The sequence below is a fragment of the Cebidichthys violaceus genome, unplaced genomic scaffold (genome assembly GCF_023349555.1).
Source record: "Cebidichthys violaceus isolate CVI_PGR_0920_01 unplaced genomic scaffold, fCebVio1.0.p SCAF_46, whole genome shotgun sequence".
Lineage (NCBI taxonomy): Eukaryota > Metazoa > Chordata > Actinopteri > Perciformes > Stichaeidae > Cebidichthys > Cebidichthys violaceus.
In genome coordinates, this window is record NW_027176661.1 from 115,962 (window position 1) to 130,653 (window position 14,692).

A 14,692-nucleotide genomic window follows, 5' to 3' on the forward strand; every position below is an offset into this window, starting at 1 on the left:
AATAAATGCATGCTTTTGCACAGGTCCAAGAAACATGCGAAACACTTCAATCTCAGACAATCAAGTAAAGCTTGTCAGCAATCTATTTAAAATACATTTACTGCTTTATGACCGGATAATCTCTTATACACCTCAGTAGCGGTTAAACACACTCACCAAAGACAGCCCTTCACATTTCACTTAGTTTAAAATCCTGTAGCTTTACAATGGCAAGTAAAAATGATGTGTTCTTAAAGAGAACAATCAACAAGCTGACATCTAAATAATTCAAACCAAAAGTTTTGCTCTTAATATAGGGAGGATCTAAATCCCGGCCTGTGCTGCCAATTTTCCCTGAAAGGGAACCTTGAAATAAAATCCACTTAAGCCCTGTGTCTTCCCCTCCAGAGTGTAGTTAAATCCTGGCTGTGTATGGACATGATTACGGAGTGCCACGGGTCTTACATCAGTGCAGAACCTTGACTTCAAGCAGGAAACCTGGCGCAAGGGTCAATTATGGCAATACCTTGTTTTGCTTAAAGATGGAGGATGTGTTCTTCATGCTCAAACACACCGGCTGCACCTGAGGTTTTAAACCGTAACAAAGTCCACCTCTGCATCCTACATGTAAATAAATAAAAACCCAGCTTGGAGGAGGCACGTCGCTCTTGGCGGAGAGAGTGTAGGGATGGGGTTACGAGACGATGCCTGTGTGCGGCATGTGGCCGCTGTGGGGCCCCGTGCACAGCGGAGACAGATCCGTTTGCTCAGCAGCTGAGCGGGGACACGGAGATGCTCCTTTTCACACTGAGCTGAGCACCGACAATCAGTTCTTTGTCAGCGAAGCATCTGCTGTTACAGCTCACAGGAAGAATACATGTTTCTATAAAAAAAAAGTGCACTCAGTGGGGTTAACGGTGTTAAAAGATAAGGCAGCTTCACATCAACAAACAGAGTATGTATGTGGAAGGGTTTTTAACAGCCTTTGTTTTCATGAAACCTGTAGAATATTTCAGGTGGAAAATGAAAAATCTATTTAGTCCTCTGGATCATGTCTTTAACTTGACTTTAAAGTGACTTAAATAAGCCCTGGGGTATTGTGTCAGGATAGCCTCAGTCAGTTAATAAAACCGGCTTACCAGCTGTTCTAGTGAAGAAAACTAAAATAAATCAGTAAAGCTATTGTAGCTATTTTTCCATCAGCTTTAAATTCAGTATAACATTTGGGCGGACATTGCTATTGGCCAACAGTTATTTGAAAGAGAACGTATGGCTTAAACAAAGCCGTACACAATAACATCTAACAGAACCTTGTTTTTCTAATTGTCAGTTCAGAAGCTGCATGTTATTGCAATTCCTCTCATGAAGGCTTATACACCAGAGTGGAATTCATAGCAAATAATTGACAAGAAAGCCAGACATTGTGCCACAGCACTCACAGAATACACTTGTTCTTAAAATTACATATTAACAGAGCCACAATGGAGCCCCGAAGCCTTGATTTGCATTACTGGCAAATACGAGTTGAACCGGTCTCTCTTGCATACCCAGCATTGCAGAAGCCTTACACTTTGAGGACAAAAGGTAAATGTAAAATAAATATTTACCAGGTATCTTGAGATAATACAGTGGCTGTATGACCTTAACAACCATCCCTCCAAACCCACATCCTTGTCGATCGGTGAGTGAATCATGAAAGTTTTTTATTTAATACAGATAATGCCCAAGAAGGTGAACTGCCAGCCAGCAATCATTAACATGATTGGAATGCCCCGTAAGCTTATCACAGCAAATTATACTTTAGCTATCAAAAAAACCCCTCATACAGGTTGTTTGCAGTTGTGCTTTTTTTGTTTACCAAAATAGTAATACTATAAAGAATAACTGCACGTGGACTTCCATCTGCCCAGCTGGACTTCATTAACAGGACTACCTGGCAGAAGAGATCTAGTATCTCAAAGAGACCTTCTTGGATCAATTAAAAAATAAAATTACTACAAAACCGTTCTTGCAGGTATTATGATTCAACATTTACAAATTACATTTAGTGATAAAACTGTATATTCATGTATTTAGAGTAGCACATCTGACCAGAGCCAGTCATTTCCTCTTCAGGCCATTTACAGCCCCACTGCGCCACCTTGTGTCGACTTACAGACATGATTACATATGGAGGACGGCTGTACATCATAAAAAGAAAAAGGAAAAAAAAAAGACAAACGGAAGTCAAAACATATTTTTGGAGAATTTTATTACTTTTTTGACAAATATATATATGAAGGTTTTCCTATTGAGGAAACATTCTTTCAAAAGATACGTTTACAGCAAATTCATTCCTGCAAAGAGACAGGAAACATGAGAAATCATCAGAAGACATGATGGAACTAACCATTTCTATTTGTGCCCAGGAAAGGTTAACGGTGCATCTAATCATTATAATAAGGTCATGACTGCAATACAGAAGTCAGTCAACGCCAATGGGACATTATTCAACATCTGGATTATCATGATACATGGGGTGAATTATTTGTTTCGCATCAAGGCACACAAGCATTGCTCTTTTTTTTTTTTGCCAAGACATTGGTCCCATTGGGCAGTAAAACTGTACAAACTACAGGATTAAAAAAAAAAATTAACATAGGGCTTAGTTTGCAGGATAACAACAAAAAGAAATCTCAAAGAACTCAGATCAATAATGTACACAGAAATATTGAGTTCAGAACATGGGACCTCAACTAGGGTTGAGACACATTAGTTCTTAGGTATGGTTGGCGCTCAAATCTGCTAGCTAGTGACGGAAGACCTGCATCTCTTACAGAGCATGTAGCTCAGTGAGGGGTCGCTTTTCCTGCTGTATGAACTCCTGTAAGCTTCTTTTTCCCTGCCTGAAGTTGCTCTCCCTCCTTGAAAACGGCAAGATGACCTGAAGTCTGAGGAGAGTTTCAATGTTACTGAAACTTCTTATCTGCGACGTCTTGAGCGTATCGAGCACGGTAGTCGGGAGATAGCCTGCCAGGGGATCCAACCATTTCTCCTTCCACGACTTCATCTCAGTGTGAAGCGAGACCTGATCTGGCAAATCCTCCTTGTACAGGCGGAACACAAGACCACTAAGAATGCTGGTTTCTACTTTGGACATTGCGTAAGGCACAATCTCCAGACACCTCAAGGTATCCAATACCTTTTCTGTGAAGAGGTCGTCAATTTCTGCTATTGAGTGCTCTACAACCTTCATGCTTACTGATTCCTTGTAAAACTCACTCAATGGCTCTAGAAGCACCGAATGCATCATCGTTACATGGAGTTTAGAGGCCAGCGCGGTGGCTTCCTCAAACCAGGCCTTGTGATGGGTGTCAATATCACTCTTCAGCTTACTGAGGGATGCTTTGAGGTCAGGTAAATTATTCACAGCAAGCAACATGTCTAAGGGTTTGCCTTGCAGAGACTGACTTAGCTTTTTAGTGACACTCAAGATGTTCTTTTGCACCACGGTCGACAGGATGAACTCAAAGTTTCGGATGGCGTCGAACAACTGCGACGCTTGCTGCTGGTTTGAAGCACTTCCCTCCCCTTTCAGCTCATTCAAACAGAGCATGATGGCTTCTAAAACCTCCACCATCACCTCGTGCATGTCGTGACTCTTCTCCCAGTTTTTGATGAGCTTGTCCCTCAGCTCGTTGCCCTTTACCTCATCCTGCTGGAACACGTGAATGATCATATCTTCCAGTTTGTTCTGGCGTTCTGCATCCTCTGTGAGCCAATGTAATATTTTACCTATGACAACTGCTCCGTCCGCTGCTTCTTCAGCGGGAGACGACCTAGCCAGCCATACATTAAGAGACAACGCGGAGCTGACTGTTCTTACAGCTTGGGGGTATTTCTTAGCTATGGCTAAACTTACAGCCCTCATCTGAGCTCCGACTTCACCAACACTCAGCAAGGCCTGCCCTCTACAGTACTCCATGTTGAGCCCCCACTTCTCAGACAGGGCACTCTCAATAGCATCTGCGAAGACAACTGTGTCTTCGCCAAAAGGGACGAAAGCCAGTGTTTCCTCACACTGGATGTCCTCTTTGTTTAAGTACCTGATGCACAACGGGACGTAGAGCTCGCCATCAATCTCGACAGCTTGCTCGGTTATAACTGTAAAGAACTGAGAATCCCAGAGTTCCTTGAGGATTTGTTCACGCAGCTGTGGCTCATAGAAAGACACTGCTTTCCTTGGTCCCTGTGCGACCTCCAGTATCACTTCAATATCAGCCGATTTCAGCAGTCCATCAAGAGGCTTCTCTGCTACGATGGAGGCGTGTGATTCTGTTGGTGGTGCCGGTTCTGCTTTAACACCCCCTGATTTAAAAAAAAAAAAAAAATTAAAATAAATGTTAATGCCTCACAAACAAATGCATTCTTATAATTACAATCAAAGACAATTGGATTCTTGATAATAAAGTTGCCATGATTGGACTTACCGCTGTCCAAATTCAGTCTTTGCAAAGTTCCCATCACCTAAACAAATATGTGGTGATGATTAGAACGGCTGTTAAAATGTTGTAACTTTGTTTTCTTTTACAACATGGTCAAGTAACAAAGAACGTTCTTAAAATAATTTTAAATGTACCTGGGATAGACACGGACTGCTCTCTGGATCAACCTCCATACACTTCTCAATGACCTCGGGCAGTCTCTGCAGAGTTGTGCAGTGAGAGAGGAGCACCACATGGTCCTTTCTGCTGCCTTTGCATACAGTGTGTTTCAACAGATCCCTCATGGAATTCAGAGTGGTCTTCATCAGGTCCCACTCCATACTGACACTGGGCAGGACTGCCACTAGCCTAAGCAGTGAGGTAACGGTTGGGTGGCTTTTCGACTCAGGATGGACTAGCGTTTCAGAGATGGATGATGGAGGAGCAGCATCCTGGTATTTCTCTTCCCAGACCGTGGCCCATGCGTTGATTTCCTGCTCGGCTGCTTCTGGCTCAGAGAGCTCAGCAAGGTAGAGGCTGAATGGCTTGTCTGTGGTCTCCGGCACAATGGGCTGCGGATTGCAGGAGGGGAGTAAGGACAGAACCGACAGGGCCTTTAAGTGGCTGTCTGAGAAGCTGTACTTCATTTCATCGACAAGACTTTTGAGGAGAGGGACGCTCAGATTTTCTCTGTAGTAGATCTCGGGAGACTCATAGCTATTGGCTTCCTCCGAGAAGCACACTTGTTCGGGAGCTACCTTGGTTGCTAGCTGGAATGCCTGCTCAAACCAAGTTGAGTGCAGAGTGCTCACATTTTCTAACATTTTGTTAAGAGTCTCTATGATCGAGGGGATTTTTTCCACTTCACAGAGAATATCAGCAGGGTTTCCACAGCGGAAAACAGTGCTACAGTTACGAAGGGGAGCGCAAGCATTCTTCAGAATCACGAGGGTGACAATGAAATCCAGATTTCTCAGAGCGGTGGAGAGAACTTGTGCATGCATCGACTTGGCGCCTATGGCACTCGAGCTAACAGCATCAAGGCAGCTGAGGATGCCTTCTAATGTATCAGCGAGTATGTCAAAGAAGTCCTCTCTCTTTTTCCACCTCGAGCAACATGTTTCTGGCATTTCCTCCAGGGCCTCTCTTGGCAAATTCAATAGCTCATCAACAGCTTGCGCCAGCTGTCCCTCCAGACAAGGAGATTCATCAAAGAACAGCAGCAGGTCTTCTGTGATGTCCAACATTTTTGCTACTGAAGGGCAAGGCACACTTCCTGCCAGCCAATGGGCAAGGCCGCAAGACTCGCTGGGTGTTACAACGGAGAGAGGATAGCTCATGAGGAAATCCAAAGACATTTTCTTCAGGCTTTGATAACCTGAGCCCAAGTGCATGAATGCTTGTCCACGACACTGAGACATCGGTAAGCCCCAGTCTTCGGTGAGAATCTTTGCAAGGTTATTCGCTTGTGTATCAACATGACCGCTTTCATCAAATGGTAGGAAACCCATGAGCTCTACTTTTGGAGCCGATTCTCCAACAAACCTGACAAAAACAGGCAGGTGGGTCTTGTCGGCAATCTTAACAGGTTTGTCCGTGATAAGTGAGAAGAACGGCGATTCCTGTATCTCCTTGAGGATGACATCTCTGATTCCATTTATGAGGAGGGTCACCATTTCATCGTCGCCTATAGAGGGCGCGCATTTGCCCTCATTTCCAAACCAGTGGCACATGCTGAGCTCCTGGATGAAAAGCTCTCGGTCCTCTTCTGAGAGGTCAGAGAGACTGTTATTCTTTTTCCCCAGAAGTGTGGCCAGTTTGAATACCGTCGCGAGACTTTGACGATTATCTCCCGAGTGCCCATTCTCATCTGCTGGTTTCATGTCCTGGTCCTCAACTTTGTCAGGAGATTGATGGATTTTAGGCTCTTCAGCTTCCTCCTTGACACAATCAACTAAATATATCGGGGGGGGGGACACACACACACACACAACAGTGGTTATGATAAACATTGAAATCAAGGAGGGGGGGGGAAGAGAAGCTACTTTCAATAACTTAGTATGGACATTAGTTAAGTCATGTACTAAATGTAATATATAAAAAAAAAAAAAACATGTAAACAATCATACCTTCCATATTGTTTTCAGAGTTTCTGTTGAAACTTTTGGATTCCTTGTCCTGTGAATACACCCAGGTAAATACAAATTAGTCCAGCATTCAAAATTAATAAAATATATAATAAAAATAACCCAAAAATGTAACACATTAGCATCTACGAAAGAATACAAGCACGTACCAGACATATACCCTCCAAAGCTTGCGGGGTAACCTTCAAACACTGGGTCACCATGCGGTCCAGGTCTCTGCTGAAGTCCGTGCCCACCTGCAGCATAGCCAAGCACGGGGACCTGTTTTTGGGATTTGTGTTTCTCAGATACTCTTGGAACTTCTTGTGGCGCATTATGACACCGCAGTCCTCCAGCGCTGTGCTGGGTAGCACGGACATGATCCTCAGCAGTGCATTGATGTTGCCAAAGTACTGCATGAGTGGCAGGCGCAGGGTGTGAAATATTGAGCCTGGGATGGTCACGGACGCAACTTTGGTCTTCCATGTTACTCTCCAACAGCACAGCTCTGTGAAGAAGTTGTCAGCATCAGGAAGATCACTGCTGTAGAGAGGAGGCTTCGACTTCAGGCTCTCAAACATGTAACTCACTGTGACCGAGCATGGAACGAGGGAGAGGAAGTTGAGAGCTTCTTTGTGATCCTCTGAAAAATGATCCTTTACGGCATTGATGAGGTTATCTACTAGAGGTACACTTAAGCCATCTTTGTAAAAACCGACTGGTTTCATCATGCCGTCTCTTGCCGTCTGCAGGGCATTTTCAGGCACTTCAATCTGCACTCTCAGACTCTGTGCCATTGCACAGGCCTCGTCAAACCAGTTCTGATGAAACACCTTCATATTCGTTTTTACTCGGTTCAGAGTGGCCACAATTCCAGTGATTTGGCAAAGTTGGGATGCGGCACTGAAGTGGTCCTTCTGGAGACCTGCACTCAGCTCTCTTGTGAAAGAGGATGCATTCTTCAAGACCACCATGGCAATGATGAAATCAAATTCCATTACCTTGCGGAGGAGTGCCACAGCTTGGTCGGACATAGAGGCTTTCCATCTCTGTGGGTTATTTTTGATTTTCTCCAGACATTCAACCAGGGGCTCCAGCATCTGCACAAACACCTCATAAGAATCATGCTTCTCTTGCCAAAGGGCACAGAACTTCCCCTGCAGCTCTTGGACCTTTTCATAGCTCTCTCTCAGACCAAACGCTATCACATGGTCGAGCTGTTTTTGTAGAGTAGCGCTGCTGCCAAAAAACATCAAAACCTCTTCGAATGTATCCAGGGCTCTCTTAACAGCAGGCACTGGGATGGATTTTGACCACCATGTGTTGAAAGAGTAAGAAGAGCAGTGTGTGCTTATAGCAAGAGGATGAGTCTCCTGGACTTTACAGGCAAAGGCTTTCAGCTTGTAGGAAACATCACCAGAGCCCAAGTATGCTTGACCTCTGCAGTTATTCAAATCAAGACTCCACTCAACGGTTACTATTTCCAGCAGACGCTGTACCATGGCATCACAATCAAGCTCTGCCTCAACGAATCCCATCAACTCCAATCGCATGACATCAAAACTGTCCACGAACCTCAGGAAGAGTGGAAGATAGTCTTTCTCCCCAAACTTCACAACGCAGTCGATGAACAAGGAAAAAAATGACGTCCCCACTTCCAAGAGGATTCCCTCCCTGACGGCCTTCTCGCACACAGTGAGAACTTCTTTCATTTCAGACTTGGTCACATACTCGACTTCTCCCTCCTGAGCTGAAGCGTCCCCGTGTTGCCTGCTTTGGCTGCTGTATGCAGCTGTCACTGCAGCTTGCAAAGCAGATTTAAGAGAATCTCTGTCAGTCTCTGCGCACTTCAGCTCCACAAGCCTTTCAGCATCCATCTCTAGGTTGAGGAACTGTAATTCTTCTTCAGTGTCCTTTTCAGCATGGTTCCCATGGGATGCCACTGAAATGAGAGGTGAAAAAAGGTCTAGTGAGCCGACATTACAGTTAAACACATTAGTAAATAAGCAAATGGGCATATTTAAGATTGTAGTTTAATTTAAAATATCATTAAACTTGCCCAAATTGTTTCCACTAAAGTCCAATGGTCATTTAGGTCAAAAACACATTTTTACATGTAGCCATCATTATGTATGCTGCTCATTTTTGTGTCTAGAGCTCTATTTTGGGAACATTCCCCTTGGTGTATTATGTGATAGAATAGTTGTGTGATTCACCAAAATTGCTGCATGCTGAAATGTTAAAGAAATAATTTCAAAAGGCATCTCACCTTGGGGAGGCTTCTCCTTTGTGTCATCATCCTGTAAAACACACACAAAGTATAATGTAATTTCAGGTCAAACAGTTGTTTTATCACTAAAAAGAGGGCAATGGAATTTCAATCGCCTTCTGCTAATGAAAATCTACTAACCGTTTGCAGCAATTGCAGGATGTCCGGATGCTTCTGGGCATATGACTCCACCATTTGCTCGACATTGAAGTGCACATCTTGGTTCACGTAGACGTATGCCATGCTGCATTGTCTTTGGTCCTCTGGTGTGGCTCTCAGGTAGGAGTGGCACCGCTCCAGTACCATATGGTATTGACCATACACATCTGCCTCTGCATTTACACATGGAACAGTGCCCAACACCCGCAGCAGGCTCTGCACATTCGGGTAGAACCCAATATCTGGAATCTTGAGTGTCGCAAACACCGTGGTCGGCAGGATTCTGCGCTTGCTCGCATGCCTCCACTTCACCTCCCAGCAACCGAGCTCTTCGTAGAATGTGTCGGGCCTTGCGAGGTTGTTCAAGTTGGCGTCTGCGACTTTATCCCTGCGAATGCTGAAATTGTGGTCAGCCATGTAAGATGGCACTAAGGAGAGCCAGCGGAGAATCCTCACCATCTCTGTGCTGAACACTCTCTTCACCTCTGCAACAAGATACTGCAAGATAGGCCGGCTCAGAGTTTCTCTGTAAAGGTCCTCCAGTGGCGTTTCGGCCGTGTCTCCTTGGTCCGTCTCTGGTTTGGTGACCTCCACTCCCAGCTTCTTTGCTCTGCCAATTGCATCTGAAAACCATTTCCTGTGGAATATTGCAAGCTCCTGTTGGTATTTGCTTACCAGCTTTAAGGCATTGGAAATTGTGTACTGCAACGTACTGCTGATGCTAATTATTCCCCTGAGACTCGAGTTGAGTATGCTCACACAACAGAGGGTGTTCTTCAGAACAACAAGTGTGATGATGAAATTGAAATTCTTCAGAACTGGCTTGAGCTTGGCCATCTGCTCAGCAGTATCTTCGTCTACCTTTGAAATCATCTCGTTGATGCAGTTCAGGAACGGCTCCAGAATGTCCAACATGGTCTGGAAGGCATCGGTGCCATATTCCCAATTCTCAGCGACAGCTGCCTTGATCCTGTCCACTTCTCCTTTCATATGCCCATATGTCATCTGGATCTTTCCCTCCAATCTTTTGCACAGCTCTGGCGTTCTCCTGAGTAACGAGGCCACCTCCTCTACAGTGTTAGCAACGCTTTGAATAGAGGGCACAGGCATGCAGCGAATAATCCATATGTTGAAGGCATATGGGTCGCTTGGTGACAGAACTACTTGTGGGAACTCCTGCAGAATCCTGGAGGTAAGGTCTCGCATTTTCTGACACATGCTGCCTGTGACCAGATAAGTCAGTCCTCTGCAGTGCTCCATCCTCAGCCCCCACTTGTTTCGCAACTCTGACAGAAGCATGTAAAACAGATTCTCTGTATCCATGTCGCATGGTAAGAACCCAATGAGGTGCTTTTGTGGGTACCCATCTACTGTGACAGACCTGATGAAAACTGGGATCTGATCCTTGCCCTCTATACTTGTCACATCCTGAAGCAGAATGGAAAAGAATCGTGCCTGCCTGAGGCTGTTTTGGATCTCCTCCCGCATGAGGTCTTCGCTGAACTGTAGGATTTCTTTCTTGTCTATTTTCTCCACGCAGATACGATTGAAAGCCTGCTGTCCTCTCTTACCTCCGATCGGCTCATCACTGCTGATGTTTGCACCATTAATGCTGAAGCCAGTGAGTGCCAGGATTTCCTTGAAATAGACTTTCAGAGTCTCTTTTGCTTTAGAGCTGGATCCATCCTCTTGGGTTTGGTTCTCGTTTTGCAGTTCAGACACTGCACAGGGTACTTCTCTCCTCTCCTCCGTCACCTCTGTTGCGGCTGTGTTTTCTAATGGGAAAGAAAAAACCTGAATGAAAGGCTGAGATGATTATAAGAAAATGCTAATTCAATCTGTGAATAAACACTCACAACATTATATTCTAACAGACTACAACTGAAGGGGCTCAAGTAAGTGAACCAGTTGCGGTACCTTTTGTTTTCTTCACAGAGGTAGGATCCTCTTCAGTCTAGGAAGATGGAAAGGATGATTAAATGGTTGCATTTTTAGTGTCGTATTGGCTGATGAAAAATGTTCAGAAGAAACATTTAAAGATTGAATGAAACACTTACAGGATCTCTAGCTCGCTTCCTGTTGCAGGTTGATTGATTATTCACAGGCATTGTTGAGTCAAAGATTGTTGGAACAGCATCCTCCCTTAAGACACAACTGGAGGCGCTCTGAAAGACAAAAAGGCGCTAATCCTCAATATTCTATGTGAAACATGGATTTCCCATCGACTTACGACACGTGATTGTGGGCTTAAATCTAACTACATATACAGTTGCACCAGGCATCATTTGGTACAGAAATATTAATTTGAACAGCTGTTTAATAAAAATGTGACATCTTTGCATTAACAAACCCTCTAATTAAGCAAAGTGTTTTAGTTGCTGTTTTAAAGGAAGTTTGTGTCATTTTAACCATGTCAGCAATATATAGCAATGAAAACCTCCAACTTGTGGTATACATCGAGTTGCATGTGATGCGATTGCATTACATCGATTGATGGCACAGATGTGTTTCTGACATTCGTCATGCATGTACACAAGGAACATTAGAAACAGCTGTGTGTTTCAACCTCATAAGCTTCACAAAGAAGGGCATTATTACTACTTGGCTGTTGTATTAAAGTGCATTAGATTGATCAAGTGTACCCTAATAAACTGGTAATCCACGTTATCCATATTATGTTATGGAAATATATAGTATTTGCTCACTAGGAACAGCACTAGAGGTATTATAATAACAAAACGGGGCAAAATGACAATTTAGTATTATTATTACATTCACAAAGGGTAACGGGCAAGAGATTTGCTTCTTACCTGATGAGCGATCACAGAGGGCTCAAAGTGCTTTGCACACAGTCTGTACAGCTTATGCAACTGCTCCGGAGGTTCTGATGCCAGATCTTGGCGATGACAGTTGTTCAACCATAGTTGACATCTGAAAAATACAGGAGGAAAGGCATAAACTGTTGGTGTCAAAAACCATAATATGTAAACTAATTAGTCCAAACGCTTGTGCATATTCTGTACCCTCATTTTAAATAATGACTCGACAAACAGTCACAAGCTCTTAAAAAGTTTGTGAAACGGTTTGCTTCAATTTAAGAACTGTTCATTGTGGTGAGCATGGTGACTCTCTGCACTCCTAAATGCCACCACTAAACTGTTCCCATAGTAGTGAGTCTAAATGGTAAATATAGATAACTGACATGACTGCTTGAGCTAGGTTACTGGCTAGTATGAAGTAAAACGGTCATTTGCTGTGGCTAGATTGCTAGGCTTCATCACTGTGCAAACACAAGTTCAAATTCATTTTTAGATGGACATAACATCCATACACAACTCTGTGAGAGACGTGCATGCTGTGGTTATGCTTCAAGAGGTCATAACTGCTACAATTACATGGATTAGGTACACCCACGTGATACAAATATATAACGATAAAGAACAAAAGGTGTAACTGATTGCTGAAAAGCTTTCACGATTAATTTGAGCTCTTTGCTTTCATTATTTCAACTTTCATAATACAATTCCTTCTCTTTCTTTCAACTGATTGTATTATATATGCACAGAATAAAGGTGGGTGGATTTGCCCACAAGAAAATGAGATTTAAGTCTCTCAATTTAACACGATATTGGGTGAATGGCGGGTGCAAGATTCAAAACGAGTACACAAAGCAAAAAAAAAAAAATGGGACAAAAAAAAAAAAACACAAACTCATTGCAGGGCTGGACGTGAAACACTCAGACCCCGTGATCTAGTAGTTTTTCCTGTGGCTTGGAGGATACATTTCCTGTCCGCGGGCTCGCTGCTGCGATACAGCCGGGTAAAACGCAACCGCCATTCAATCACGGCCCTCAAATCAATTCTTTAGATTTGTATGTAACATAACATCCCTATTGCACAATACTACCGCAATCGCAGAGCGAAAAAAACACAGCGAGTTGAGAGGTAACAGCGGGATAAAAAGGGGGCGCTAGACTGCTACTTATTCATGGCGACATCACCTGTTAAAACTACGTTCATATAAGTTTCAATTAGTATTGTTCAGTGAGCTGTACATTAAAATGCAATGTATTTCATGCAGTTTGGAAGCCACAATAAGGCCACATAGCTTTATCAATGGAGAGTATTTTTAATTTTGCTAAGCTAACGTCAGCGCCTCTCGTAACATTGCCACACTATCGAGGTGGTCGGTGTCGTGTGCCGATGGCAATTTAAATTACAGCACAAAAAAAGTTTTAAACTCTGTTTTCTCTTCGGTTGTGAAATAACGGGATGCAAAGATAAACAGATATCAGCCGAAATCACACTTTGGTGTCGGTCTTCGAGCCGGAATGAGTGAGCGGAGTCTATTTCACACGGACTTTTCTTTCAAGAGTAACGTTAGTCTGCGCCATTTTCCACAGAGTTGTGTCACTGTTAGCCAACATGGTGTTAAGCTAGCGCCAGTGCTAACCGTGGACGGCTAACACATTCATTTTGCATGCTCAGAGGCTCGTTTTTAACCCACGTCTCTATGAAATAAGCACAGCTCTTACCGCTCTGGATCCAATGGGAAGCTGAAAAGCGGAGGAGAGTTTTCGGATCCCCCTTGCTGATAATCACAGTTCGCTGCGGCGCAGCAGTCAGTCATTTTGGACTGCAATGTTGCTAGCTAGCGAGTTAGCTAGCTTTGCTGGCGGTTGCAAGCTGGCAAGCCTACTGTGAGCAAACCTGCTGGAGTCTACAGAGCCATGCCTTGGGCAAAACCGGCAACCGACACAGTTGAGTTCCAACGCTATTCTTCGCTTAGTGTCTCTTTGGTAAACTAAGAACCTACTTATTCCATGCTTTTAAAAGTTGATGTTGCGTGGTGAGCAAAGAGTCGCCGAAAGCGTGTTATCCCATCAACCAGGAACTACACCGTGCAGTAGAAAATGTTAACCAGCAGAGGGCAGAATGTCACCGTCGGGCCTGGCCAAAGAGTTTAATTGTCAAGATAGTTCACATCCTATTCCTTTCTAACCGAGCAAAGCATGCAAGTGCCTCATAAATCCAGGGGCCCCGAAAGTCTTGACGAAAGCTTTGTCGACTGGTTTTGCTAGACTTGGTAGACTGGTATGCGCAACCAAAGCAAAGTATCAACTCCTCCGTGGTTTATCCGACCATGAATTATGGTCTTTATGAAAAGCTACACTCTAGTGTATGTGTTTATGTAGGCAACCAATTTATGTCATTTACTCAAGAATTATATAAAATGACAAAAGTACGCTCTTCACTTTTCTGAATTTTTGGTATTTTTATTTTTTGCCAAAATACTACAATGACAAATCACTACATACATGTCAGTGTATTAATGGTCTAAAGTGAAGCTGTTGTTTCGGCTATTGAAGGAACGCCATAACTTTGTGGTTCCATAGAAATACTTCTCATGGCAACTATAGTAGTATAATAATACTAGTTATAGTAGTAGTAGTTAGGTATTTATTGATCATACATGACATTACACAAGCAACAAGCAGAAATGTTTGATAAATGTTTAAATTCTGACAGTTACGTCAATATCTTGAAGTGCAGCACTGCTCTTGTTTTGACTTGATACTCTGATTTGGATCTCCCTCTTGTTCACACTTTGTGAAGTAGATTTGGTGGATTTCATTCTTACTGTTGCCCTCCACAGACCATGGATACACATTTATTCTTCAATAGACTTCAATAGT

General features: G+C 43.5%; 1 protein-coding gene across 1 annotated transcript; it reads right to left on the reverse strand.

The window, feature by feature from the left end:
* Positions 1–2,213: 2,213 nt before the first annotated feature.
* Positions 2,214–13,885, reverse strand: si:dkey-250d21.1 (uncharacterized). The gene is made up of 11 exons (XM_068729445.1): positions 13,532–13,885; positions 11,807–11,927; positions 11,054–11,161; positions 10,914–10,950; positions 8,979–10,771; positions 8,838–8,868; positions 6,739–8,510; positions 6,572–6,620; positions 4,598–6,396; positions 4,449–4,485; positions 2,214–4,326 (listed from the first exon to the last, which is right to left on the reverse strand). The coding sequence occupies exons 1-11, from the start codon at positions 13,624–13,626 to the stop codon at positions 2,792–2,794; spliced, it is 7,377 nt and encodes a 2,458-aa protein (XP_068585546.1). The 5' UTR covers positions 13,627–13,885; the 3' UTR covers positions 2,214–2,791.
* Positions 13,886–14,692: the final 807 nt, after the last annotated feature.